General features: G+C 41.6%; 1 protein-coding gene across 2 annotated transcripts; it reads left to right on the top strand.

The window, feature by feature from the left end:
* On the top strand, positions 1-27,627 carry LOC122543741 (scavenger receptor cysteine-rich type 1 protein M130-like). Of its 2 annotated transcripts, XM_087974793.1 has the most exons (16): positions 1-139; positions 10,221-10,253; positions 11,540-11,854; positions 12,480-12,794; positions 13,962-14,285; positions 15,168-15,485; positions 18,805-19,122; positions 20,109-20,426; positions 20,510-20,566; positions 20,653-20,970; positions 21,090-21,131; positions 21,315-21,431; positions 22,728-22,835; positions 24,088-24,195; positions 25,473-25,604; positions 27,086-27,627. In XM_087974793.1, exons 1-16 carry the CDS (start codon positions 58-60, stop codon positions 27,094-27,096), a joined length of 2,916 nt encoding a protein of 971 aa, XP_087830919.1. In that variant the 5' UTR covers positions 1-57; the 3' UTR covers positions 27,097-27,627. The 2 variants fall into 2 exon arrangements, with proteins under 2 accessions (XP_087830919.1, XP_087830920.1); XM_087974794.1 differs by lacking the exon at positions 24,088-24,195.
* The last annotated feature ends 109 nt before the right edge of the window (positions 27,628-27,736 follow it).

Here is a 27,736-nt window from a genome sequence, read left to right as displayed (position 1 = left end):
GAGGAGTAATTTGATAAGTTAAATGCTGTTCAGTATCGGTGGAGCAGCGTTCAGCTAATGTTCAGATTTCACTTGGAACCACCAGCTGGGACGATGCTTGTAACCACCCTGAAATTGCTCCTTCTGCAGCTATTGAACTGTGAGTTATGGTTTATTGAATGCATTCTCTTTATCATTGATAGGCCATTTATTACTTACAGAGAAATCAGAATAATGTAACGATCAGTCCATGCGAAAGAAAATATTGACATGACGTGGAATGAACATTCTATTCTCTTCATTTTGCTATGACTGTTTATGCACGACTCTAGAAGGCTTCAGAGCTCCCTTCCCCAAACACCACCCCATTACCATTCCCTGCAATCCTTGCATTTGTTTTGCGTGGCTACTGTGCAGCTCACAGAGTTGAAAGCCTACTTAATTTGTGTCTTTTAGTAACCGTGTCTCTCGCTGTTTTGGCAGCGTGTGTAGTGTGTAAACTTGCTGAACAATATCCACATAATGCATTTGTCAAAGTTTGTGAAAGCGTTAAATGTAAATTGGTTTTCTTTTGAAATTCTAAAATTTTGATGCGACGTTAATTTAGGCTGGTATTTCTGCTGTTAGATTCCACCAAATTTTCTCCATAGTGTTGCATATCTACCATGCTGTTCACGTTCTCAATGAAACAGAGGAACTGTGTGTCACTTTGATGTTGAGACATTTATGCACTTTTGGAAACGATACAGGCACTATTTTCCGGATCAAAGTTTTCCACTCATTGCTCTGATAAGGAACACAGTTAGGTGTTTATCAAAAACAAAAACACTGTCCCAAAACGTTGTCTCCACATTCTGTCCACAGACGCTGCCAGAACTGCTTGGGTTCTTCTATCAATTTCTGCTTTTGTTTCTGATTTCTAGGAACTGCAGTTCATCCTTTTTTGAAAAAGTGTTTTTCTTACTTTTTGAGTTTGGTCAAAAGTTTGTCACTGCTCAGGGCAATATCGATAACATGCTCTGCCTGTATTGGAACACTTGATGCTGAAAGCACAGTCGGATCAGTGGCTCTTCTGAAAGGTTTATGCGTTTTTCAAATATACACTTTATTCATAAAACATCTTTATGTGCATGCATTATCTGTGAAGGAGATCACTTCTATATGGTAATTCATGCAGAAACGCATTGGTATTACATCAGACACAGTCCTGGGGAACAGACCGTAGAGCACGGAGGCCTGAGTCTCAGAACCCCTTGGTAAATAGTGCTGCAACTTTCTACAGACATACTCAGAAAAGACACATTTCACAATGAGCTCAGTGACAGTCTCTCCATCCCAACCCCAGAGCCGCTTCAATGGCAGCATGGGTTGGTTCAGGCAGTCCAGGCAGACGAGAAGGATCTCATAGGTACTGCCCTCCTCACAAGCAGCTGAGCAATGTCCTGGTGCTTGTTGGAAAGCGCTGGTGATGAGGCATTCCACCAAATTAGTTGGACAGTCTGCTCAGGGAGCAACACGGGCAGGATCCACCCTCTCCATTTCCCGCAGAGTCCAGAGATCACTAAAGGTGTGTGTGCAACTAGCCTCAGCACTGCACTGTTCATTTAGCGTCCATTTACTGAGAGAAAGTGTGTTTAGCAATTGCCTTTCTGAGTCAGGGGCAGGAGTGTTGCAAATTGAGGCAGGGCTGACCATAATATAAATTTTCTGACAGTGTCAGCTCTTCGTAAATGTCAATCCGTTTTAAACATATTTCCGGTTTTCTAGTGGGAGTTGTTCCAAACAGTTCTAAAGATGATTTGAACCGAAAACTCGAGGCAGTTTACTCGTTTTGATTTGATTTGTTTGCCCGCATTACTGTCAGTTAAAGCAAGCAAACAAGAAATCAAATTCAAAGAAAATCTAAAACGGCTGGAAGATTTTCTGTTACCGTCCAGTGCGGCGGATTCTGGGCCACCAGTGAGCTCGCTGTCTGTGAAACAACAGTCAACCGCTGTGTGGAATGAGCTAACACAGATTCGGGTGTTACTCTCAGATTGCAATGATCGCAGGCGTCACCTTGTGATATAATTCATAGACCTGTTAATTTAAGCCACTTGCCATGCATTCACGGGTCGTATCAGGGTAGAACTGATGTGTTTCTATCGATATTGGTTAATACCATAATTTTCTTCAAATAAGCCCTTGGGAAAACCGTACCATTGTAATATCCAGAAAGAATCTTTTGCTCAATCTATTCTCAATGATGAACGGGTTAGGTGACAATTAATATTCGGACATTATTCATCTGACTGTTTCTATTTGTTCAAAGAAAATGGTGGTTGTTGACTTGGTCAGCGTTCATTTGGGCTGAAAGTCCAAACTAACGGTTGTGGTCTGAATTCATGGGCCAATGCATTCCATTGAGGTCAGGCACATCACAGAATATGAGGAAGACCATCGCAAAATCCGAATCAAGCATCCAGTCAAAGTTCAGCGATGTCATTGTAACCTGGTTGGGGACTTGCATGTGGTGTTTCCATGTTCTGTTTGCAGTAATTGCTGGTGGGACCTGCAGTTTTCTTAAATTGCCTGAATGAGCTAAGGTGAAGTGATGCCGTTAACTCCGACGGTGCCACTTCTATGGTTAAATGTTGGTCGTGGACAGATTAAACTCGTGACCCAATCGGCTGGATGGAAATCATTCCTGAGGAAGTTCCTCGTGCCCGAAACGTCGATTCTCCTGCTCCTCGGACGCTGCCTGACCTGCTGCGCTTTTCCAGCGACACATTTTCAGCTCTGATCTCCAGCATCTGCAGTCCTCACTTTCTCCTGGATGGAAATCAAGCCGAATTTCTTCGTCCCAGGTGCCAGTCTTCCTTCTGAAATCTTGTTCTGTTCAAGACAGCAAGTTAGGTAGTGTTTCTTTGATAAATCCAGAATATGCGTTCTTGATAATGGGGCACAGTTTAGGAATCAGAATGTGAATTGTACAGAAATTCCAGCAGCAGTTATCCAGTTATAGAGAAAGAATTAATATTCTGTTCAGATTCTGGTTGATGCCAAGGTGTACTTCTCTTTGACAGTTTTCATGTGTATATGTACAGAAATATCTTGCTTTGTGTTAAATACAGTTTCTGAATCTCCTTTTAAGCAAGCCTTACTCCTACTTAGACTGTGTCGTGGAATGGAATGAAAATATGAATACATTTTTCCAATTGCGAGTATAAGAGGTACAGTTAGTAAGTTTTGGGGACCCCAAAATTGGGGGGTGCAGTGGACAGCGAAGAGGGTTACCTCAGATTAAAACAGGATCTGGACTAGATGGGCCAATGGGCTGAGAAGTGGCAGATGGAGTTTAATTGAGATAAATGCGAGGTGCTGCGTTTTGGGAAAGCAAACCTTAGCAGGATTTATACACTTAATGGTAAGGTCCTAGGGAGTGTTGCTGAACAAAGTGACCTTGGGAGTGCAGGTTCATAGCTCCTTGTAAGGGGAGTCGCAGGTAGATAGGATAGTGAAGAAGGCGTTTGGTATGCTTTCCTTTATCGGTCAGAGTATTGGGTACAGGAGTTGGGAGGTCGAGTTGCGACTGTACAGGACATTGGTTAGGCCACTGTTGAAATATTGCGTGCATTTCTGGTCTCCTTCCTATCGGAAAGATGTTGTGAAACTTGAAAGGGTTCAGAAAGATTTACAAGGATGTTGCCAGGGTTGGGGGATTTCAGTTACAGGAAGAGGCTGGGGCTGTTTTCCCTGGAGCGTCGGAGGCTGAGGGGTGACCTTACAGAAGTTTATAAAATTATTAGGGGCATGGATAGGGTAAATAGGCAAAGTCTTTTCCCTGGGGTCGGGGAGTCTAGAACTAGAGGGCATCGTTTAGGGTGAGAGGGGAAAGGTATAAAAGAGACCTAAGGGGCACCGTTTTCACACAGTGGGTGGTATGAGTATGGAATAAGCTGCCAGAGGAAGTGGTGGAGGCTGGTACAATTGCAGTACTTAAGAGGCATTTGGATGAGTATATGAATAGGAAGGGTTTGGAGAGATATTGGTCGGGTGCTGGCAGGTGGGAATAGATTGGGTTGGGATATCTGGTCGGCATGGACTGGTTGGACCGAAGGGTCTGTTTCCATACTTTAAATCTCTATGACTCTGTGACTCTATTTGCCCTCTGTGTTTAACTACTAGGAAAAGATTAGCACTGCTCATGCTGGAGGTCAGAGTCGAAATCGGTGGTGCTGGAAATGCAAAACCGGTCAGTCAGCATCAGAGCAGCAGCAGAGTCGACTTTTCCAGCAGGAGCTCTTCATCAGGAATCCTTCTCCTCGGATGTTGCCTGACCAGCTGTGCCTTTCCAGCACCACACTTTCAGACTTAGTTTGTCTACTGCCACATACGACAGAGACAGCAACTGAAATTCAACAATGACAAAATTTCAGTTTTCTAAGTATAATGTATTGATGCTGTCAATGTCAATGGATCCAGGGTGTAAACTAATTGACCAAAACTGCTTGCTTTATTATCTCTATTACAGACAATTCTGCCCCTGCAATATGATTAAAAGAACCCATTTATAAAAATTGAGATTTTAGTTGTTATTTAGTTAATACTCATGGAACTATCACAGATAAATACACAAAAGATCTACTGACGCAAAATTCCATTGACCATCGAGATTTTTACGGCAGCGATTAAGATTTTTAATTTTGAGAAACTGGGTGAAGTTATGGAATATACATCTGCACTATGTATGTATATGTATATATATAGTAGGATTCCTGGTGAAGAGATCATGATTGAAGAGTCAACTCTCCTGTTCATCGGATGCTGCCTGACAGGTTGTGCTTTTCCAGCTCCACAATTTTAGACCCAGATCTCTACCATCTGCCGTCCTCCGAGCAGACAAAGCAAAATAGATATGCACAGCACTTGGTTCGAAGACTACATTTCACGTTCTAGAGTTTCGAAACGTTATACACTCATTTATGATTAGTTTGATATCTGAAGAAAGGAGCTTTATTGAAATATATTAACATCGATGTTTTGGAGAGGAAGGATAACACTACCACGTTTTAAGCATGGTTGGAGAAACACAGTAGGTCCGGCAGCATCTGTGAAGAGAGAAACACTGTTAACATTTCAAGTCCGGCCTGTCTATTCTTCAGAACTGAATAATACATTAAAAAAGTGTCACCCCAGACCAGCAACGTTACATAATGCTTTTCTCTCCACGTAAACTGCTGGGATAGTTAAGTTCCTCCAGCCTTCTCTGTATTTATTCTAGAGTTCTAACCACCACAGTAATTTTCCATTCACTCGGTGTCTTATTTGTATTGATCTGTTTTGTGAAGCGGGTTGTCTTGTGGGAGTTCACAACAAGCAAGAGAAATCACGAAGTCGTTGGACGGAATTTAATTGAAAGCATTTTGGGTTTAGTTGGAATGATACCTGACTGGGGACCAAAACATGAATATTCTTTTCATCAAAAACGACGCTGTTCCAAACAATTGAAAGACATGTTTGAGTAGAGTTTGTGAACCTTCGAGACCAGGGGGTCAATTAGAATTCTACAAACGTTTAAAGAAATCTGAGAGTCGAAATTTTCAAATGCAACAGCATTCCAGAAATAGACCTCCCACTTGTCTGGAAAAGAAGTGAAATTATGCTATTGAGACAACAGATCTGCCAGAGAAAAAAACAAATGTAATCTAGACTTGGATCACTTGCATCTTATTTTCTTTCATTGTGATCGTTGCAATCTTTCAAGTCGGGAAACGGTGAGGCAGTTGGATTGCTTTTATGTGCGATTTATTTTTTCCAGAAATAACATTCTCAGGTTAGATGATAAAGAAGTTGATATTGAATGTCTCCGCTCATTAATTTGGCGATTTTTCTTATGTTGTTTTTTGTTGTTATACAATTAGAGAAGAGCATGAAATGCGAACTTCCAAGTTGTACAAATCATTTCAATATTCATTGGAATTATGAATAACTGACTTGTCAATCCACTAATGCATATTTAGAAACTATTAATTTGCAAAAAGAAAGAAAAGACCGAAGCACTTTCAGGAAACAATGTTCAACTCAAAGTTTTCTGTTTAAATTTGACTTGAATTCTTCAGTCCAGAAATCATTCCACTATTAGCGAAAGACTCAAAATCCAACTGCGTGTGTTTTTTTTTCAAATAATAAATGTCACACAAAATGAGAGGAGACTATTTTATTTAACGTCTATATTTTTCAGTTAATACATATTAAATGTTAAGTCGCAGTCAAAGCTGACAACTGTTCTGCGTTTTTGTCACTGTTCGTAATTTATTTTCTTATATTCCCCAGCTCCATTAATACTGTATTGAATTACGGGGATTTCAGTCGAATTGGAATGACTATGTGAAATCTGAATGAATGCTACCATTAAAGAAAATAACTTGTTCCTGCCCTCCGTGTGTCGCTGAAGCAGACTGGAAATAAATGTGACATCTCGCTAATTGCACCGATTAAACTTGAAGTCGTCAGCAATTGGTGTTAGAATAGAGTATGTCAAACCCCGAAATGTGTAGAGCACTCTCACCAACATTCCACATTGAAAGCCATGTCCGCTACCATGTTGCAATAGAAATATCACGTGAGATAGTAAATAGCGAGTTTTGCTAAGATTTGTAGCTCAGGTTGAGGTTCTGATGGAGGTTTGCCCGCTGAGCGTGTAGATTCATTTCCAGACGTTCCGTCACCCTACGAGGTAACATCTTCAGTGGGCCTCAGGGTAAATGCTTAAAAAAAATCAAATGAATATACATGTTTCAAAATGCCAGAATTATTCATTAATTATATCTTGTCTAGAGTCACGACTAATGTTACTTCTGCAGCCATTGATTGGAACATGCTCCCATCAGCTGTATTGTTCAAAATGATGCAACTGATGTGACATGGATTTTTCGTTTTCCAAAACTGCCCAGTTAGTAACGAACAACAAAAGTGTTCTCTATCACATTAATATAAACAATCAATCTTGTACGATCTTAAGCAGTGCTTCAAAACTGTTTACTGTCTTTCCTAACATCTTTTTCTACTGAATCAACTGAACTCTCGCAATTTTAAGTACCTTGACATGTATTTAACAGTGTGCAAAATAATAGACCAAAATTCTCACGCACGTAGTAATTATGCAACAGTACATGGGAGAGAACAGCCGATACAATGAACGGTTTAAGAATTCTTTAGTTCTGAAATTGTTTTGAGTGTTAGTGCATGACTGAAATCCAGCTGTGTGCTTTTTTTTTCTTATGAGAAGTGTAAAACGAGAGGATAATTATTTATTTAACTTCTATATTTTTCCGATAATACATATTAAGTGTTAAGTCGCATTCAAAAATGACAACTATTCTACGTTTTATCACGGTTAGTAATTTGGTTCTCTATATTTCCCTGCTTGACCAATACTGTGCTGAATTACGGAGATTTCAGTCTAATTGGAATTGCTTTGTGAAATCTAAATGAACGTACTAATGCAGAGAAAGAAAAAAAAACAAGCTGTTCCTGCCCTTCTCATGTAGCTGAAGCAGACTGGAAATAAACTTGACATCTCGCTAATTACACCGATTATACTTGAAGTAGTCAGTCAGCATCCCGTGTTTGAATAGAGTATGTCAAGCCTAAGTGTGTGGAGTACAGTAATTACACCAACTCTCAACTCATTCCACATTGAAAACCATGTTCTCCACCATAGAACATTACAGCGCAGTACAGGCCCTTCGGCCTTCGATGTTGCGCCGACCTGTCATACCAATCAGAGACCCATCTAACCTACACTATTCCATGTACGTCCATATGCTTCTCCAATGATGACTTAAATGTACATAAAGTTGGCGAATCTACTACCGTTGCAGGCAAAACATTCCATATCCTTACTACTCTCTGAGTGAAGAAACTATTTCTGACATCTGTCCTATATCTATCATCCCTCATTTTAAAGCTATACCCTCTCGTGCTCACCGTCACCATACTTGGAAAAAGGCTTTCGCGGTCCACCCTATCTAACCCTCTGATTATCTTATATGTCTCAATTAAGTGACCTCTCAACCTTCTTTCTAATGAAAACAGCCTCAAGTCCCTCAGCCTTTCCTCATAAGACATTCCTTCCATACCAGGCAACATCCTAATAAATCTCCTCTGCATCCTTTCCAAAGTTTCCACATCTTTCTGACCAGAACTGTACACAATACTCCAAGTGTGGCTGCACCAGAGCGTTGTACATCTATAGCATAACCCCCTCGTTCCGGAACTCGATCCCTCTATTAATAAAAGCTAAAACATTGTATTTCCATATTGCAATAGAAGTATCATGAGAGCTAGTAAATGTTTAAAAAGCTAATCAAGTGGACATACGTGCTCCAAAACACCAGAATTATTTATTAAATACATCTTGTATAGAGTCACGGCTGATATTACTCCAGTATCTTTTGGTTGGAACAGTGCTCCCGTCAGTTGCATTGTTCAATGACGTGACTTGGATTTGGCGTTTTCCAAAACTGGTGCAGTTCGCAAGGTACATCAAAAGTGTGATCTATCGCCTTAAAGTAAACAACCTATCTTGTATAATCTAACTCAATCCTTCAAAATAAAATGTGATCCCTATTATCTTTTTCTACCAAATCAACCGAGCTCTGGCAATTTTAAGTCTCTTGACTTACAGGTAACAGTGTGCAAAATAACAGACCAAAATTCTCACAAACTTAAAAATTATGCAGCAGCACATGGGAGAGAACAGCCGATATAGTGAGCGGTTTAAGTAAATGAAAATTAAAAGTTTGAGAAAGAGGTGAGGCTGAAATTTGATTAAGTTGAATAAGGACAATATTCCAGTGAACGCACCAGCCTGCAGGACATTGTTTTAGATTTTTGTTCCTCATTTTACATGACTAACTACATTCTTAAAGGAGCAAGCATTAAATATTCTGCATTGAACTGAGGGGATGTTGCCCACACATCATAAACACGGGAAAGAATGGATCAGTTCGATGAATGCAGGTTATAAGAGAATCTGTACAGCAGGGACAGAATGAATGAATGCATAGGGGAAGTGACCATTTGTCAACACGCTGTACAGGGCGGTGCATCTTCTCTTAATTCGTGAAAGTAGAGTTAAAACACCGAGATTGAAAACAGTTCATACGGGGTTTACGGATTATTTGAAATTTGCACGGGAAAACAAATCACCGGAAATTGAAAATGATCAAAGTTTGTCGCATAATCTGAGAAACGTTAAATTTATTTAAATTCCGAACAAGTTTCGATTCCTGCTTGACCTTACGAGGGGAATACAATATCTTATTAATGAACGTCATTAACAGGGCAAACTCAGTACATTTGAGTCTTTAAAAAATACAGAATGGGTTCATCATCATCCTGTCCCCAGTGCAGTTGAATATATATGTATATACTGGAGTGACAATTTGAGCGCAACAAGGAAATGAAAGGGAACTAATTAAGCTGGTTGTTCAAAGAGATAGCGTTGACCCACCGGACCTAGTGACCTCCTTCCTGTGTTTTGTCCAAGGGAAGTGTTTGTCGGCAGTTACATATTAAACTGTCTCTTTTGATGCATGGTATGACTGCATGTTTAGGAATTGGTGAAATTGAGAATTGCTGCTTTTCATTGTTGATGACTGAGCCTTGTGATGCTGCTGCCTGCAGACACAGGAGCAGTGAGAAGCCGAATGTTTAAGATACCAAATGCGACACTTAAGTCGAATTGGAGAGTTACTCGCTGACGAAATACTGTCAGTTGCTGTTTATTTCAGCACTGTTGATCGAGCAAAAATCTTAGTATCCTGAAACCCTTTGATGGGGGCGCCTTGCTTTAGCCGCTGGGAAATATTAATGCTCTCTTCAGGAATAACGTTGAGTAGGTCGGGAGTGCAGCAGCGAGCAGAGCAATTAGTAATTTTGTGAAACATTCACACTGCCCCAACACATCCCAAAGAGGCTCACCACAGGTCCCAATGTGTTGGGTTGTCGTTGTCCGTGTCTGTGTGAAAACTTTGAAGATAAATTTAGAAGAAATAAATGGCAGCATTTGTTTGCTCCAGAAATTATATTTTCTGATTTATAAGTATTACATGAAACTATGATTTCTCATTTCCAGGTATCACTTACTTCTCAATGTAATGATAATACTCCACCCCAGTTTGTTTGATCTGTTTAATTCATGTCGAGGTGTTGCATTGCTTCCTAACACTATAATTCTCATCCGTCTATTTCAGGTAGACTTGTCGACACTCAGGCCGATTTGAGAGGTAATTGCATGTTATTTTAATAGAGCATGGAATCCCTACACTGGGGTGTATCTGTTCAGACGCGAAGCTGTGGTGATAGTCTCCATGCATTAGTGTTCGTTTGTTAACCAGCTCTTTGTTTATAACTGAGAGGGGGAGGCATTACTGCTGAAGGTCTCCAGTTCAAGTATTCCTGGACAACAGAGTGTGAAGCTTTATCTCCCACACGCAATGCTGTCCTCAAAGACAGAGACAAAGAATGGGGAGAATGTGAAAGATTAATTCCCATCCACACCGCAGTACTCAGATACAGAGACAGTGAATAGAGACGGTGTGAAAAGCCAGCTGCACACAGAGTGCTGCTGTTGGAAACGTATTCAAATTACTTCACTCACTCGTGAGCGCTGACATTGTGCGCACATCACCGCGCATCCCGCAACGTTTCCGGCTGTGATAGACACAGTACTGTTTCATTTTACGATGCTCCCAGGGGTGATCGGTTGAGCCTTCCTGCCAATCATTGCTGAGAACGATAGAACCCAGACCATTATTGGCCCCGCCCATTCGGTTTCCCTGAAGTTCAAGTGTTTTCTGAACACTTGCCTTGATGGGGGCAGCTCCAACAGCAGTCCAAATGCTCATCACCACCCAGGGACAAAGCAACCCCTCCTTAATTGGCACTACATCCACAAACTTCAACTCTCTCCATCACCAACGCTCAGTGCAGCAGTGTGCATGATCTACATGATGCACTGCATAAATACACCAAAAATCTTCAGACGGCACCTTTCAAACTCGCGACCAGTTCCGTCTCGGAGGGCCATGGCAGACAGTACATGGGAGCACCAATCCCTGCAATTTCCCCAAAGGCACTCACCATCAGGACTCGTAATCATGTCGCCGTTCCTTCAATGCCGTCGATCAAAATCCGGAAAGTCCCTCGCTAAGGGACATTGAGGGTCTACCAACAGCAAATGGACTGCAGTGGTTCGAAAAGGCTCGGGAGGGTGTTGACCCAAGTGGTGATGTTCACTTTCCACAGATGGAATAAATTCCCACATTGCCCTGTGGAGATAATTTTCTCAATGGGGCCATTTGACGAACTCTCCCTTTCTGTGATGAATACCATTTTATAAAATACCCTTCCCCTTTCAGCATTCCCAGTTGGTGTTTTGCGTTAATTTGTAGCAGAGTGCATTTCTCCATACCCTGACACTGATTGCTTGGTGAATGGGGGGGAACGGCTGTGGTGCGCGTTTTCATGCTTGTAACTTGTTAACCTTCGTTTCTATTTTTGCATCTTACAGAGGCATTTCGTCTGAGACTTGAGAATGGGGGCAGTCGTTGTGCTGGTCGATTGGAGATTGAATTCAATGGACAGCGGTTTACTGTCAATCATAATGAATGGGACCTTCCGGATGCTACTGTTGTGTGTCGGCAGCTGAACTGTGGGACCGCTGTGTCTGCTCTCGGTCGGGCTCACTTTGGACCAGGATCGGGTCATATTGCACCTTGGCTATTTGAGTGCAATGGTGCGGAACACAATATGTTTGACTGTCCAGAGAGGAGCTTTGCTAACTCCAACACTTCGCACGACAATGATATTGGTGTCATCTGTTCAGGTAAATATCTACGATCGTTTCTATGTAATTTAATCATAATCCAAAGCTGTGAAACCAGAAAGGGATATGGTAGCAGAATGAAAACTAGGTTAGAATGGTGCTGGAAAAGCACAGCCGGTTAGGCAGCATCCAAGGTGCAGGAAAATCACCGAGCGGAATGAAAACTGTCCAGTAATCATAAACACTGATTTATTCAATATCATTATATAATGTGTTGAACATTTGAAGACAATGGGAGAGGGGAGTACCTGTTACTGTTTACGCTCCAGTGAAGGGGAAGGAGAGGTGTCCAAAGTGATGTCACTTGAAGCCAAATCGAAAGATACCCCCCTGGAACTATCACATTTACAACCCAATTTATAATGAGACTCGACACTGTGTTGGCGAGCAGAATCACTTGTCATTTATCTTTAGCCTGAAAGTCGTTTTCTCTTTGACCAGCTGAGGATCAGGATTCCGGTGATGAACACAAGTGAGATTGACAGGGCTGCAAACTCACACTGATTGACGGAATCATTTGTATCCAGAGGTTTCAGATCTGCCATTAATCTGATGAATGTTCTTCCGTCAATAATATGAATTGGTATTGTTTGTAGTCGTTATGATTCAATGTTTCTCTTTTCAGACCACATCATTCCGAGGTTGGTCCCTGGAAATTCCCAATGCTTCGGCAGACTGGAGGTCCTGTTTGGTGACACCTGGAAAACAGTGTGTGGTCTTGACTGGGATTTGAAAAACGCTAATGTGGTCTGTGCGCAGCTTCATTGTGGAGTGGCAGTGTCTATTTCAAGCTCTGCTCATTCTGGAGGCAGTACTGTGCTCATGGGGACTGAGGTGTTTAAATGTACGGGCAATGAGACTCAGCTGGGGAAGTGCCCTCGGTCTTCAACCACGCACCAGGATTGCACTGGACACAACAGTGTCACCCTGATATGTTCAGGTGAGGACAGACGTAATGGAGAAAGAGGGACGCATTTCGCTTTAATGTTTGTAAAAGTAATACTGCTGGCATTGCTGACATTGCTCTAACTGTGCCAGATTTTAAACAGTGCTTGTAGTTTCCAAACTAGTCAAGCACTAGCTGCAATGTGGCATAGTGAACACGCAACTATTCGGACATAAGGTAGTTCAAAAATATTGCAATTGTGTTGGAAAAGAGATTTCGTCAAGTTTGTAAACTGTCTGCACTCAACACTCAACTGTCAATGTCCCGCTGCAGCCTACAACAGCCCTCTATACTGTCAACGACACCTCCAACCTTTGTGTCGTCTGCAAACTTGCTGACCCATCCTTCAATCCCCCCATCCAAGTCATTAATAAAAATTACAGAGAGTAGAGGCCCAAGGACAGAGCCCTGTGGAACACCACTTCCAGGCAGAATATTTTCCTTCTGCTACCACTCGCTGTCTTCTGTTGGCCAGCCAATTCTGTATCCAGACAGCTAAGTTCCCCTGTATCCCATTCTTCCTGACCTTCTGAATGAGCCTACCATGGGGAACCTTATCAAATGCCTTGCTGAAGTCCATATGCACCGCACCAACAGCTCGACCCTCATCAACATTTCTAGTCACATCCTGAAAGAACTCGATAAGGTTTGTGAGGCATGACCTGCCCCTCACAAAGCCGTGCTGACTGCATTTAATCAAGCCATGCTGTTCCAGATGGTCATAAATCCTATCCCTCAGAATACTTTCTAACACCTTGCAGACGACAGACGTGAGACTGACTGGTCTGTAATTGCCGGGGATTTCCCTATTTCCTTTCTTGAAGATAGGAATTACATCTGCCTCTCTCCAGCCCTCAGGTACGACTCCGGTGGAAAGCGAGGATGCAAAGATCTTCGCAAGTGGCAAAGCAATTGCATTTCTCGTTTCCCGAAGCAGCCGAGGACAAATCTGGTCCGGGCCTGGCGACTTGTCAATCTTAGTGTTTGACAAAATTTTCAGCACATCAGCTTCCTCTATCTCTATCCATTTTGAAGAAATTAAATCTCTGTTATTAGGATGTTGCACGGATAAGATGCTATTGGTTTTCTCTTTTGCATCTTGCAGAGTGTCTGTAATAATAGGGATTTGCAAACACTTGTAATTTGTTTGGTCCAAAACAGGAAACCATGGACTCCGGTTGGTTGGTGGGGAGCACCGGTGCTCTGGGCGAGTGGAGGTCCTGCACGGGGAGCAGTGGGGAACGCTGTGTGGTGATTACTTTGACGCACAAACCGCCAGCGTGGTCTGTGAGCACCTTCAGTGCGGGACTGCAAAGTCGATACCCAAAGATGCTCGATTTGGGAGGGAAGCCGGGCCAATGTGGAAACAAAACTACAAATGCCGTGGAAACGAGAGACGATTGGGGGACTGCACAGTTTTGCATGAGGAAAATTTCAACTGTTCCCATGGAAATGTGGCCAATGTCATATGTTCGGCTGTGTCTGGTAAGTCTGGCAGATGTCCTTCCTGACGAAAGATAATTAAGTGGATACGCTTTTGGATCAAGTGATGCTGGTTTCAATGTCATCATTACTCAGACAAAATTTCCGTTCTAGATTACCCACTGAATTTGAACTCCACCAGCTACCATTCTGAACTGTGTGAGAAATACTCTTTCCGCACGACCACTTTCCCTCATGTTACTGATCAAGGTGTAATGCTTGTTATAACGCAACGATATTCTGAGATAGGACAGCTGACATTTTTACTTAACTTTGTCATAAATCCCACACTTGGGGGGGGGGGGGGTGTTTCAAATTTTTAACTTTTCATAAATACCATCTAAGATGACAATTATTTTTCAGAACTTCTGCACGTATCTAGATTGTTCATCAAACGTCAAGTCTGTCTCTCTGTCCAAGGATGTTTTCAGACTCATGGGGTGTTGAAGAAAATTCTGTTCGTGCATCTGAAGTGGTGTGGGCCTCTGAGTGATAACACTCGGACGTATAGGTAGCGCGTCGGGAGAGTTTGCAAAATCAGAACAGACGTGCTAAAAATAGATAATTTGACAGCTTTGAGTGGAATTCTCACGAGTGTTTCCTCTGACAAAGTATAGCAAATCGGCCACCGTGCATTAGGGATAACCAGGGAGCATTTCAATTCCCTCTTTGTGAGATCAGTCCCACCACTACCCAACAATCACAGGGTACGTCATTTCCCCATTGTTCCAGATTTACCAGACGTGTTACTCCACAGCTTTCTCGAATGGTTGGAAAGGGAAGGTGATGCAAAACTATTGGAGAAGCCGTCACTGACGATTTTTAAAATCATAATTTTCGTTCGATTGTTAATTCTCGTTGTTCTCAATAAATCTCATGTTACAGATGAGAATTTCTGGCCAAGACTAGTGAATGGGGGAAGCCGCTGTGATGGCCGAGTTGAGATTTACTACAACGGTAGCTGGGACACAGTGCAAGACACCCTGTGGGATCTGAGTGAAGCTGACGTTCTCTGCAGACAGCTCGAATGTGGACATGCTTTGGAAACGTATAACACCTCAAGATATGGAGACAGTAGTGAGCGTGGGACCGTACATAGTGTCCAGTGTCACGGACAGGAATTGCTTCTCCGGGACTGCTATATCTCCAACAGATTGAATCAGTTTGTCTCCGACAGCACTGATGTTGGCGTCCTCTGCTCAGGTGAGGAGACAGTTCACAGCTAAACATTTCTTGTTGCAGCTGTGCAAAACTCTGGTGTGGCAACTTTGGAGTATTGCATACAGTTCTGGTCACCACATTGTGGGAAGGATGTGGAAGATTTGGAAAGGGTTCAGAGGCGATGTACGAGGATGTTGCCTCGAATGGAGGGAAGGTCTTATAAGTAAAGGCTAAAGGACTTGAAGCTGTTTTTGTCAGAGATAAGAAGTTTGAGAGGAAACTTAATTGAGACAGATAAGATTAGATCGGGTGGACAATGAGAGCCTTTTTCCTCGGAATGTGATGGCCAGCACGGGAAGACATCATATAAAATTGAGGGGAGATAGGACAGATGTTAGAGGTAGTTTATTTCCTCAGAGTGTAGAAGGGACGTGGAACACTCTGCTTGCAACAGCAGTGGGTTCACTGACTTTAAGGGCTTTTAAGTGGTCAATGGATAAACATGTGAACGAAAATGGATTAAATGGACAAATATATGAATGAAAATGTAGTAGGGTAGGATATTTAGTCTTCAGATTGTTTTCAGTGGTCAGCACGACACTGAGGGCCGAAGGGCCAGTACTGTGCTGTAATGCTCATGTTCTATGTTTTAAACCTGCTGTAAGATATCAAATCAGATTTCGTTCTTCTGAGCAGATTGAAAATGTGCTGAAATTGTTCTTCCGTATTACCCAGAACAATGATTTAACACTGTGGTGGAAGCAGTCATGGACCAGATGGATGCTTGTGAGGAACTCAGCATTTTTTGCAAGATAAAAACCAAAACAATTTTATGATTCAGAAAGTAAAACTGACACAGATATATGAGAGAGTCGTTAGTATGGGGAGATGTTTCAGGATGAATATCTAAACTTGTTCACTACGGGCTGAAGTTCGTATTTGATGCACAAGAAGACACATTCTGTATTCAACAGTTGTCTTGAGATAATTAGCACAGGAAACTGATTTGAAAAGACGCATGGGGTATAAGTGCATAGAGGATAGAGGGCTTGTGAGGATACACCGAATACAAGACACCAAGACATAAATGTTGACACGGATTTGTGAAGGGTAGGTCTTGCCTTACAAGTCTTATTGAATTCTTCGAGGAGGTGACCAAGCATGTGGATGAGGGTAGAGCAGTGGATGTAGTGTACATGGATTTTAGTAAGGCATTTGATAAGGTTCCCCATGGTAGGCTTATGCGGAAAGTCAGGAGGCATGGGATAGAGGGAAATTTGGCCAATTGGATAGAAAACTGGCTAACCGGTCGAAGGCAGAGAGTGGTGGTAGATGATAAATATTCAGCCTGGAGCCCAGTTACAAGTGGAGTTCCGCAGGGATCAGTTCTGGGTCCTCTGCTGTTTGTAATTTTTATTAATGACTTAGATGAGGGAGTCGAATGGTGGGTCAGTACATTTGCACATGATACGAAGATAGGTGGAGTTGTGGACAGTGAGGAGGGCTGTTGTCGGCTGCAGAGGGACTTAGATACGATGCAGAGCTGGGCTGAGGAGTGGCAGATGGTGTTCAACCCTGCCAAGTGTGAGGTTGTCCATTTTGGAAGAACAAATAAGAATGCGGAATACAGGGTTAATGGTAGGGTTCTTAGTCAGGTGGAGGAACAGAGGGATGTTGGGGTCTATGTACATAGATCTTTGAAGGTTGCCACTCAGGTGGATAGAGTTTGTAAGAAGGCCTATGGAGTATTATCGTTCATTAGCAGAGGGATTGAATTCAAGAGTCGTGAAGTGATGTTGCAGCTGTACAGGACTTTGGTTAGGCCACAGTTGGAGTACTGTGTGCAGTTCTGGTCGCCTCACTTTAGGAAAGATGTGGACGCTTTGGAGAGCGTGCAGAGAAGATTTACCAGGATGTTGCCTGGAATGGAGAGGAAGTCGTACGAGGATAGGTTGAGAGTTCTCGGCCTTTTCTCGTTGGAACGGCGAAGGATGAGGGGTGACTTGATAGAGGTTTATAAGATGATCAGAGGAATAGATAGAGTAGACAGTCAGAAACGTTTTCCCCGGGTACAACAGAGTGTTACAAGGGGACATAAATTTAAGGTGAAGGGTGGAAGGTATAGGGGAGATGTCAGGGGTGGGTTCTTTACCCAGAGAGTAGTGGGGGCATGGAATGCGCTGCCCGTGGGAGTGGTAGAGTCGGAATCATTGGCGACCTTTAGGCGGCATTTGGATAGGTACATGGATGGGTACTTAATCTAGGTTAGAAGTTCGGCACAACATCGTGGGCCGAAGGGCCTGTTCTGTGCTGTATTGTTCTATGTTCTATGTTCTATGTTCAAGGCAACTATGACCATGTGACTATTTTTCCATCGCAACCATTTCCATCTTGTTATCATCGTCTTCTGCCATGCAATAAGTCGAAAGGTGAATTATTCTGTCCTGAATCAAGACTTTTCCATTTGACCAGGAGGTGAGTTTCCTGTCCATGCCATATCTAAAGCCCTTCATTTGCACCATTTTAACATTGGTTAACCTCACCTTTAATTCAACTGATGTACAGCTGAGATTCGCATCCTGTTGCCTGGACTAATCCATTGCTCTCCGACTGCCTCCCCCCATGTTACCTTCTGGAAACCTGTGTTAATTAATAACTACTGTGTCCTTGAGCAATCTCAGTCTATGTCTGGTTCCTTAATTGCCATGTGCACAGTGCTGTACATTCCGTCGCAGTTAACATAGCTAATAAATTCCTATCACTCTGACCATTGTTTCCCACTTAATGTACCGATCATTGAATTCCTACGATAGGTTTAGTGATATACTTAACAGCAGGTAATACGATTGCCTAAGTCTGCCAGTATCGAGATTCCTCTTCGAAATCCCCCTTTGTCTTCACCTGTCTTTACTTCAACCTGAACAGCTAACACTTGGTTATGTTTTGTATATTGTTGAGCAGCTTTATATGAAGTTTGGAGCAGTGTCCCTTATGTCTCTGTGTTGTAATGTTTTATTCTGATTTACCTGTAGTTTTAAATGTTGAAGTTGAAGGACGTATGAGACAGGCTTTATATCGGGCGTAATGTGATGGGTGCAGTCAAATGACAATCAATTGGTCAAGACATATATTGAGACGTTCATGCAATAATTATTTGATAAAATCATTTTATTGCTGCACATTCATGGGAAAATAACTGATTTTATCTATTAACATTGACAGCTGTTGCATTTCAAGCTTTTATGCACATTTCACAGGAAAATATGAAACCGTATTTTGCCTGATTCTATGCATAATGCTGGAATGAACAAACAGGGCAGTGGGGATTGAAACTGAAATCGTCTGTGTTATTGTCTAACAGAACACATCCAGTTAAGGCTGTCAGATGGATGGACCCGCTGTGCTGGTCGATTGGAGATTTACTACGGAGGCATATGGGGCTCCGTGTGTGATGATGCTTGGGATGAGATAGATGCTCAAGTGGTTTGTAAACAACTAGGTTGTGGAAAGACCCTGGATATGACACCGCATTTTTCCTTTGAACCCGGCTCAGGCCCAATTTGGTTGAAAGATGTGAAGTGTTCTGGAAACGAATCACTTCTTTGGGAATGCCCGTCAGCACAATTGGGTCAGCAAGACGACTGTTCTCATAAAGAGGATGTGAGAATTGTATGCTCAGGTAAGAAGACTCAGTGTTCTTGCTCTCCTTCAATGCAATATCCAATGATTCATACAGCATCAATCTCGTGAATTTGTGAGGATGCGCAACAGAGGCAGCATTTAAAAGCAGTGGTTCATGTCATGTCCATATTGCACAAAGTGATCAGAGCTATTATTTTATCTATACTGAACAATCTTTCGATGAAACCAAATCTCTATCTGACACGTGCAGAGCCAAGCGTCAAAGGCGCAATTGAGGCCCATTGTCACGACTCAGAGTGAAGTAAATACTTTCCAAATTGATTTATTTGTAATAAACTCTAATTTATGATCTTCAGACTTGTACTCAGAGACTAGAAATGTGGTTTGTATCTAAATATAACTCAATCGTGTCACTTTTCTACAACAGTTTGATGTTTATTTTGTGATATCACAGCATAATCAACCAAATAATTTCCACTGAACAGAATTAATTTTTTCCTCACTCATTACCGTGTATCTTTTCCATTGGAAATGATGCACAGTACTTGCCTTTTGAGCGATTTTTCGGAACTGTAACTCCGTAATTTGTTGTCAATCGGAATGCTTGAAATTGCTTCTGGGTCACCAAATGCAAATTGTTGCTCGCAATATTAAACCGCCATGACGTCTTCACCAGTTCAAAAAATGGATCGCCACTCTCAGTATTCTGAAAATCTGACAATCTACTTTGAACACAGACCTTCCTTTTTCTGTCAGGTTTATTCTCTACTATTTTTGCACGCTCAATCACTTCAAGGTTCCAGTCGGACATTTTTGAAAGACTTCTGAAACTACATGCACGGTCCAGGTTTTTTTGTCCTGCGTCTACTTGGTATTTCCACAAATTCTTAACGACGTTTCCCAAGTTATAGTGTGCACCATATTCATATGTCTCACTTGAGTTGCACCTCAGAGGGTAGTCACAGGTATGTACTGAAGACGTTGTCAATCTCTCAATTTGGTTACCTGTTATTGCATGAACAGAACACAAGGAGGTACGGATGGCGAATGGAAAGCATCGCTGCCAGGGGAGAATGGAAGTGTTCTACAATGGGACCTGGGGAACGGTATGCTTGGAAAATCCAGATGTACGGAGTGCTGAACGAATTTGTGAAGATTTCGACTGTGGTGACCTTTTGTCCATTGATTTTGACGCTCAGCGATTCGGAAAAGGGACGGGACCTGTTTGGCTCGGTGGGTTGGAGTGTCTGTCGCACAGGTCGGCTGTGAGGCAATGTCAGGCAGATCCCTGGGGCCGTTGCAGCTCTGGACAGTTGGAAAATGCAGGTGTCTTTTGTTCAGGTAACACAACAAACTTTCTCAATGTCTGGCTGTCATTTCAGTAGTGACTTCCAATGAGCTCATCATGTTTCTCCTCTTAACAGAGAGAAATGGGACAAAGGAGCAGAGTCTCAATTCAAATTCCTGCGATCAACGATCAGGTGCGTCCTCTTAATGAGTGCGTCAGCTCTGGGAATGGGGTTTCTGCTTTGCACTTCGTTCAATAATAATCAATTCTTTGCCACAGAGCCACAACACAGCGTGCGCCTGGATGGAGGACGCAGCAACTGTTCTGGGAGAGTGGAGATCATGTGCGATAAACGTTGGGGCACGGTGTGTGGTGATTCCTGGGATATAACTGACGCCAATGTTGTCTGCAGACAGATGGGATGTGGGTTTGCTGTATCGGCCGGAGGAGGGTCCCCTCTCTCCCTGAGTGAAGGTGGGATCTGGCAGAATGATGTGAAGTGTAAGGGAAGTGAATCCTTTCTCTCCGACTGTCTCTCCCCAGCCCCAGCTCAAATGGAGTGTAATCACAAGGAAATTGCCAGTGTGATTTGCTCTGGTAAGAACAAAGCTGACTGGCGCCGACCAGTGGTTATTAAATGCTGAAAATTACTGCTAGCCTTTGTCATCCGAAATTAAGTTTCACGTTCATGAATATTTATGCAATCTCTTCCACAGAATTCGAGTTGTTGCTGACTTCCCCTTCACCTCCACCTGCGGGTATTTATCATTGTTACTTTTATTAATATTTATGTCAGCGTTACTTTCATGGCTAGTGGCATTGACGCTGTTGGCATTTTTCGATTTCCGAATTTATGTCAATGTTTTCTTATTGTTGGATTCTTTCGAACCATACACGCAGATTGTATCTAATATGAATTTCTCTGCAATCTCTTCTTTAAGGACAGGAAAGTAAACCTATTTCTACACCTGTTGTCGTCGGCCTAACCTTGGGAACCCTGTTAATCTGTGAGTTGATCGCACTACTGGTGGTAATGCAGAGAAAGTTAGAAATGAAAGGTGAACCTCATATCTACTGACTGAGCTTACACTGAGACTGTTTTATACTTCCATATGGTATGGGGGCTGTTGCATTTTTATGGCAACTCTCCATTACTTGGCTTCAGTTGTGGTGATTGTAGGGCGTTTTCTGGATACTTGCTTTCTTCAAGAAGCTTGACCCGTTGAAATGTTAAATTTAAAATTGAGGCAAAGATAAAATACTTCAACAGTGTAAATAGGCGTTAAAATGTGATACAAATCACATCAAATATTTATCAAGTTCTTTCACATCTATAGAGAGAACAAAATGTAAAATTAGCGTGGTGTTCTCCCGAATTATTGTCAATAAGAAGGAAATGCAATGACTAAATCACTCTTATTTTTCCGTTTGCATGTACATGACATTCCAGAACAATTTACTCATCATTGCACTGTGTCTACAAGATCCATTAAGGCGTATACACAGTGCGCTAGTTATTTATTCATCAGTTAGTTTTATGGTTCTTCACTTCTTGGGTACTGATGGCAGAACCCAAGATCAGCGTAAAGATTAAGATTTTTTTTGTTCGTTCAGTCATCCAACAACTGGCTTCTCGTCACTGATGAGATGACACTTGTTCACATTTTACACAGGCTTCAAAGGATTTACCTTGGAGCAATTCACCTCTTGATGCCCATAACAATAAAGACGAATAACAAAAGATATATTTTTGAATACTTTTGTACGTTTTCTTAAGTTTAGTTTGTATTAGCAAACAAAAGCATGCACTTAATTTATCATTTTCAATGTTAGTAAGGTTCTCCTGATTTCACGTTTCTCACGTTATTGCATCCGGCTAATTACAATAAATACACACTTGTCTGATTACAACACCTGAAATCTAATAAAGCTACTTGCCCCCCCCCCGCCCTTTTTTTGCTACGTTTATCTTCAGCATTGAATTGTGACCTCCTATGGTCATCCACATTCTTAAGCAATTGTCTACAAATTATCGGTAGGTTCTCCACGTTATTAAGTTGAGAAATTTTAATTTCAGTCGTCAGTGCAAGATTGTGAGCTGAGAATGGTCTTAAATAAGCATTTATATAAGTAAAATTCGAATAGAACTGGCCAGACACATCCCAACAAGCAGCATCTTACTTTGTGTGGTTAACACAGTAAGTATCAGTGATCTTTCCACGTTGTGCCAAGATTCACTTCTCCAGGACTGCATGAACTACAACTCTTCACACTAGTGTAGCTTCAGAGGTAAACACCATGTTGCTGCGAGTGGTCAGCTACAAATGCTGAGCTGTATATTCTTCTTTCAACAGAACCGGACCCTGGCGACAGAGACTCCAATCTTGGTTTGTACCAAGGAATTTATGAAGAAATTGAAGATATTCCCCCTGCCCAGAAGACGGATCCGAAACATGGATCAGGTACGTATTTCCTAATTTATAGTCAGTCATAATTCGATATGCATGGCTTTCATCCAACTGCAAGCAAAGCTGAGGAATTCCTATGCAAATAGATACGAACAATCACAGAGGTGCAAACAGTGCAGACCGAAGCGCTTTGGTTCATCGTGTCTACACCAGTTCTAATATCTATAAATAGCACTAAAACGAGATGTTTGACTTCTATAATGTTTCGTGATTGATAATGTGGGATGCATATATATGTAACAAATGCATAGACACGATTCCTGCCCACCAAGAGTGCAAAAAAACCCAATGGGGAGGATTCCCTTGTGAATCTGGTGACGGGCATTGTGATGCATCAACTAGAAAATATAATAAAGTAAACAACGGGAGATTATGACCTTTGACCTAAGAATTGTGACTATAAGAATGGAAAGCAACATTACATGATCAGAGATAAAAGTGATTGATTAATATTTCCAACACAGAATACTACAGAAAAGAAAATTAAATAAAAGCATTCTCAAAGATTAGCACACTGCCATAATCAGATGAGTTTAAAGAACATTTAATAGATTAAAGAAATTTAGATTGTTTTACAGAAATAATAACACTTAAAGACAAATTGGACCACATTGAAAGTAGTTGTCAGGGAAACTGAAGCAATTCAATTTACTTGATCATATACGCTGAACAAATGTCAAAGACTACAAATTAAGTGATTAAGTGCATTGTGTGTAAAATTGTGTGATCGTTGTGAGAACTGAAATTTGTTTCCCACCTCTCGTCACAGCGATTTTGCATTGCAATTCACCTTAAAGCGGTGCAATTTGTGCTTCGAGGTCTTTCCCATAATATGCTCCATTGACGGTATTCTGGCTGTCATTACCGTGATGATAAAATAATGATGTTTTCTTATTTTAACGCTCCTCCATTAAATGTAAAACCATTGTCGGTAACGCTGAGAGATATAGGATGAGACCTTGATCGTTTTGCTCAGTGAGCCTGCTCTGTTCGTCAATTGCGGCTGACAGGATTCTCAAACCCAATCTCCTGCCATCTCCCTGGAAGCTTTTGTTCTCTTACTCATCACGGAGCTAATTGTCTCCACCTTGAAGACACTCAGTGACCTCGCCTCCACAGCCTCTGTATCAATGCGTTTCACGGATTCACTACCCTCTGGCTGAAGGAATTTTGATTCATTGCAGTTCCCTCAGGTTGTGCCTTCACGAGATTGAATTTTACATTAACCCTCCCCTTGTATTTTTAGGAATTTCCATTGACTCACTCAATCACATTGAATACTACACCAGCCACAACGTAAGTCACAATAGTCTGGAAGCAGAAAATCCTGGGGTGAACTTCAACAGTATTCCACGTATGCATGTGTTCACTTTCTGTCAGTTCACATTTGTCTTTCAATCAATCCGCCATCCAAAGCAAAAAATGTCAATGTTCACAACAATCTAGAATGATGCCGCCACCAACGGCAGTTTCATTAGCATTGTCAGTGAAAAAAAAAGTTGCTGGTTTGGAGATAGAGAGACATGGCCCATGAGCACTTCTCCGTGAAATGTTTTAATTATTCCATTAACTATTCTCATCCCATATCCCAGCACTTGGCCCGTAGACTTATATGACTTGGATTCACACCACCTCGATGGGTGCATCAATAAGGAGGATTGGAAGGTTATGGGCCTTGTGCTGTCTAATGAGATTAAATAACTTCAGGATATGGTCAGTACGGACACTTTTGCCTGAAGGAGCTGTTTCCATGTTGTGTAATTCTATGATTCCATGTACGAGTAAACACTTCTTAAATCCTATGAGAATTTGTTCTTCCACCGCCCTTACAAGCGGTTAATTCCGGATTTACAGTGACATCCGACTCAAAACATTCTCCCTCACCGTTTCTTGATTTCTCCCATCGCTTACCTTATCTCCTCTTATCTTACATCTAACACCTCCGTTCTTTGAGCTCTCCATCAAAGAGAAAAGTTCCTTCCTTGCTATCCCACCCGTGTCCATCATAATTTCATGATGCATTTCAACGTGTCCCCCTTTAAAGTCCTCAATTCCACTGAAAAAAAATAAAATGGAAACAGCTTTTCTGCAACTCATCCCCTAAGGAGTGTTCCTGTAATCAGTGAGATTATTCCCGGCTGCTGTATGCCAAATATTCAAGCATCTGCCTTTGACCCACTTTCCATAATAGCTTTGATGAAGAGTAACATATCGCAAATTTAATATTTACAACGGATCTAATATCAACTGCCTTTTGGAGAATATAATTCTCTCATAGATTTTGTTCATCCACACATCTCTCCTGAAGGTTGTGACATTAGTTCTCAGAATGTGTCTCCAAATCGAGAATCGTTCAACCTTTGAAGTGGTTAGTCTTTAACTACCATGCCTTATGCCGTGAATAACTTGAAGAATTTAGTCAGATACTCTTAACCTTCTAATTTTTAGAGAAAACAGTTATCGGTTTCATTGCCTCTGCTAATCCAGTGACTCCTGAGGAACACTGAAGTATCAAACTCTTTAAATATCACTTTCCAGAACTAAGATTATATGACAACACGGATCTCCTTTTCCAGCTCTCAGTGCTGTGTGTTACAGCTTGTGTCAGTGATACTCATCTTTTCCTCCAAGGTCCACTTCGTGCTGATTACGACGATATTGAGACTGAAGATGTTGAATCTCAGGATGGCCAGTTACAATTGGACAGTGATCCTGATGAAGCCCTCTCACTGACAAACAACGACAATGGCCTTTGCGTACTTGGTGAGTTGAGTTACAGATACTCGCACATCAACTCACATACTGTGTGTTTGCACTGCTTTAATTCCTTTGCATTGTTTGATTAATATTAGGCCTGATGAAAATCTAAGACGACCATTCAAAGATGTCACAGCCTTACCTCCACAAGCTGCCATTGTGGAAAAGTTGTATTACTGGACAGGGTTATTCATTTCAAGGCAATGACGAATTGTGTATCAAACATTATTAAAGACATAGATATTGATTATACACTGCACTTGATCAACTCTTTGAATATCCGTCACTATGTTCACCCAGTTGTGATGTTAAAAGTCTATCATGCTCCTGTTTCAAAAAATCGCCACATGGCTAAACAGACAAAAAAAAAAGCCGAAAGGGGCACTTACATGCTCGAAGTTTGCAATGCCATATTTCTCTGTCCTCACTGGAAAGACAAACGCTGGGGATCTTTATTTACAGAGAGGTATGTTTGATATTGTTGCTCTGTGGACCTGTACTCATCTCAGTTCCGGAGGGGGAATGACTCTCTCTCATGTGAACATCATCAGAGCCATTGCTGCTCTTGCAACTAAAATCCAGACTATCCAACCAGCTGCTTAGTCATTTCAACATTTCCAATTGGCCTTTGGAAAATCTTACTCCATAAAATTCTTACCTTTCGTGTTCCTATGTTTCCCCAATGATCATCATGAATCAGTCCCTAATTTATCTCCTCACACCCACTGACGTCGTTTCTCTGATGCTTTTAAGTACCTTTTGTGTGTACTTCTCACCAAAATGAGCTATTCAGCACCCTGTTACACACCCTCCTGCGTCTTCTCGAAAGAAGAATCTCTGCATCCATGGCGTCCACTCTGCTTTCTGTCCATTGATGCTGCCAGCCCTGCTGGGTTGTGCCGCAATTTCTGCTTTTCTTCCTGACTTCCAGTGTCCGCAGTTCTTTCAGCTTGCTATATCTACTTTCACACTTTTCCATCTTTAACGTCACAACATGTAAGGTCTCCAAAGATATCTCTGCTAAATATGAATTGTGTCAGTGTATTTCAATTCCTCCAATTAGAGTTCGCAAATGTTTCAATATTGAGATATCATTGATCAAAGCCACAGGTAAAATCCTCGGTGATTATGAAAATGATTAATAATCGTTGCTCATCGTTCGTAATCTGACTAAAGTCTTATTAACAAGGAAGACATAAATTAACAGTGAAAAACAGGAAATTAGAGTGGATTTGAGGACAATATTCATTGCGATGTTACAAGTCTGCAATACTTCTGTTTTAATGAATCGCCATCTGACAGGGCAGTAAATATGAAAGGGGACCTTACAATCTCGAAGTTTTCAATGTCGTATTGCAGAGGCAGATTTAGTCTTTTCCCCAGTCCCTGGAGTGAGAAACCTCAGCTGGGGATTGACAGGTTCACGTGCTGCAAATACGCCCACAGGTGACTCAAGTGGACTCAAACTATTTTCTTTATCATTTCAGGTGAACGTTAGTCTGTTTCAACATGGGACGTCCTGAGGCTGATAATCCTTGAGAAGTCGTCTACAATCGTTTCCCGAATGCTGTTTTTTCTTTGCTTCCCTTCAGTATAAGGTTAACTTCATTGTAATTCATCAACATTTGACCTGCATTGACCTGACTATATTCATATTCGCTGTTTCTTGATTTGATCGCGTACATTGTTATGAGTTAAAAGGGGAAATTATTAAATTGCACACATAACATTTCAATCTTTGGATTAATGTTACGATTCATGCCTCTGTATTGTTTTATAGACTCGTAACTGGGGACGATATACCCATGGTTTATCTCTGAAGTATTTTAAGGCATTCCATGTGTATTTGCTTCAGTTTTTTCATACCTGATGCAGGAATAAATAAAATGCGTGAAATCAAAATATTATCCGAGCTGCTCTTTCGCTGTTTAATGGATGAATATGCTTTGCCATATACTTGATTAACTGGTAATCTTTCTGGTCGTGAGAATGTCCAATGTAAATTGAATTTCATCAATAAAAGTGTGGCAATTTCATGATTGTGCTGGAAATCTGTGTCTCTTTGTGAATGTCAATGCCACAGTGAATGCGTGAGTGCCAGTGAATGAGAGTATGAATGCATTTGCATGCAATTGTGT

This window comes from Chiloscyllium plagiosum, unplaced genomic scaffold (genome assembly GCF_037043375.1).
Source record: "Chiloscyllium plagiosum isolate Xiang-an unplaced genomic scaffold, Cpla_swu_hap1 HiC_scaffold_27, whole genome shotgun sequence".
Taxonomy (NCBI): domain Eukaryota; kingdom Metazoa; phylum Chordata; class Chondrichthyes; order Orectolobiformes; family Hemiscylliidae; genus Chiloscyllium; species Chiloscyllium plagiosum.
The sequence above is the reverse complement of the archived record's forward strand: the minus strand, read 5'-3'. Positions and strand labels throughout refer to the sequence as shown.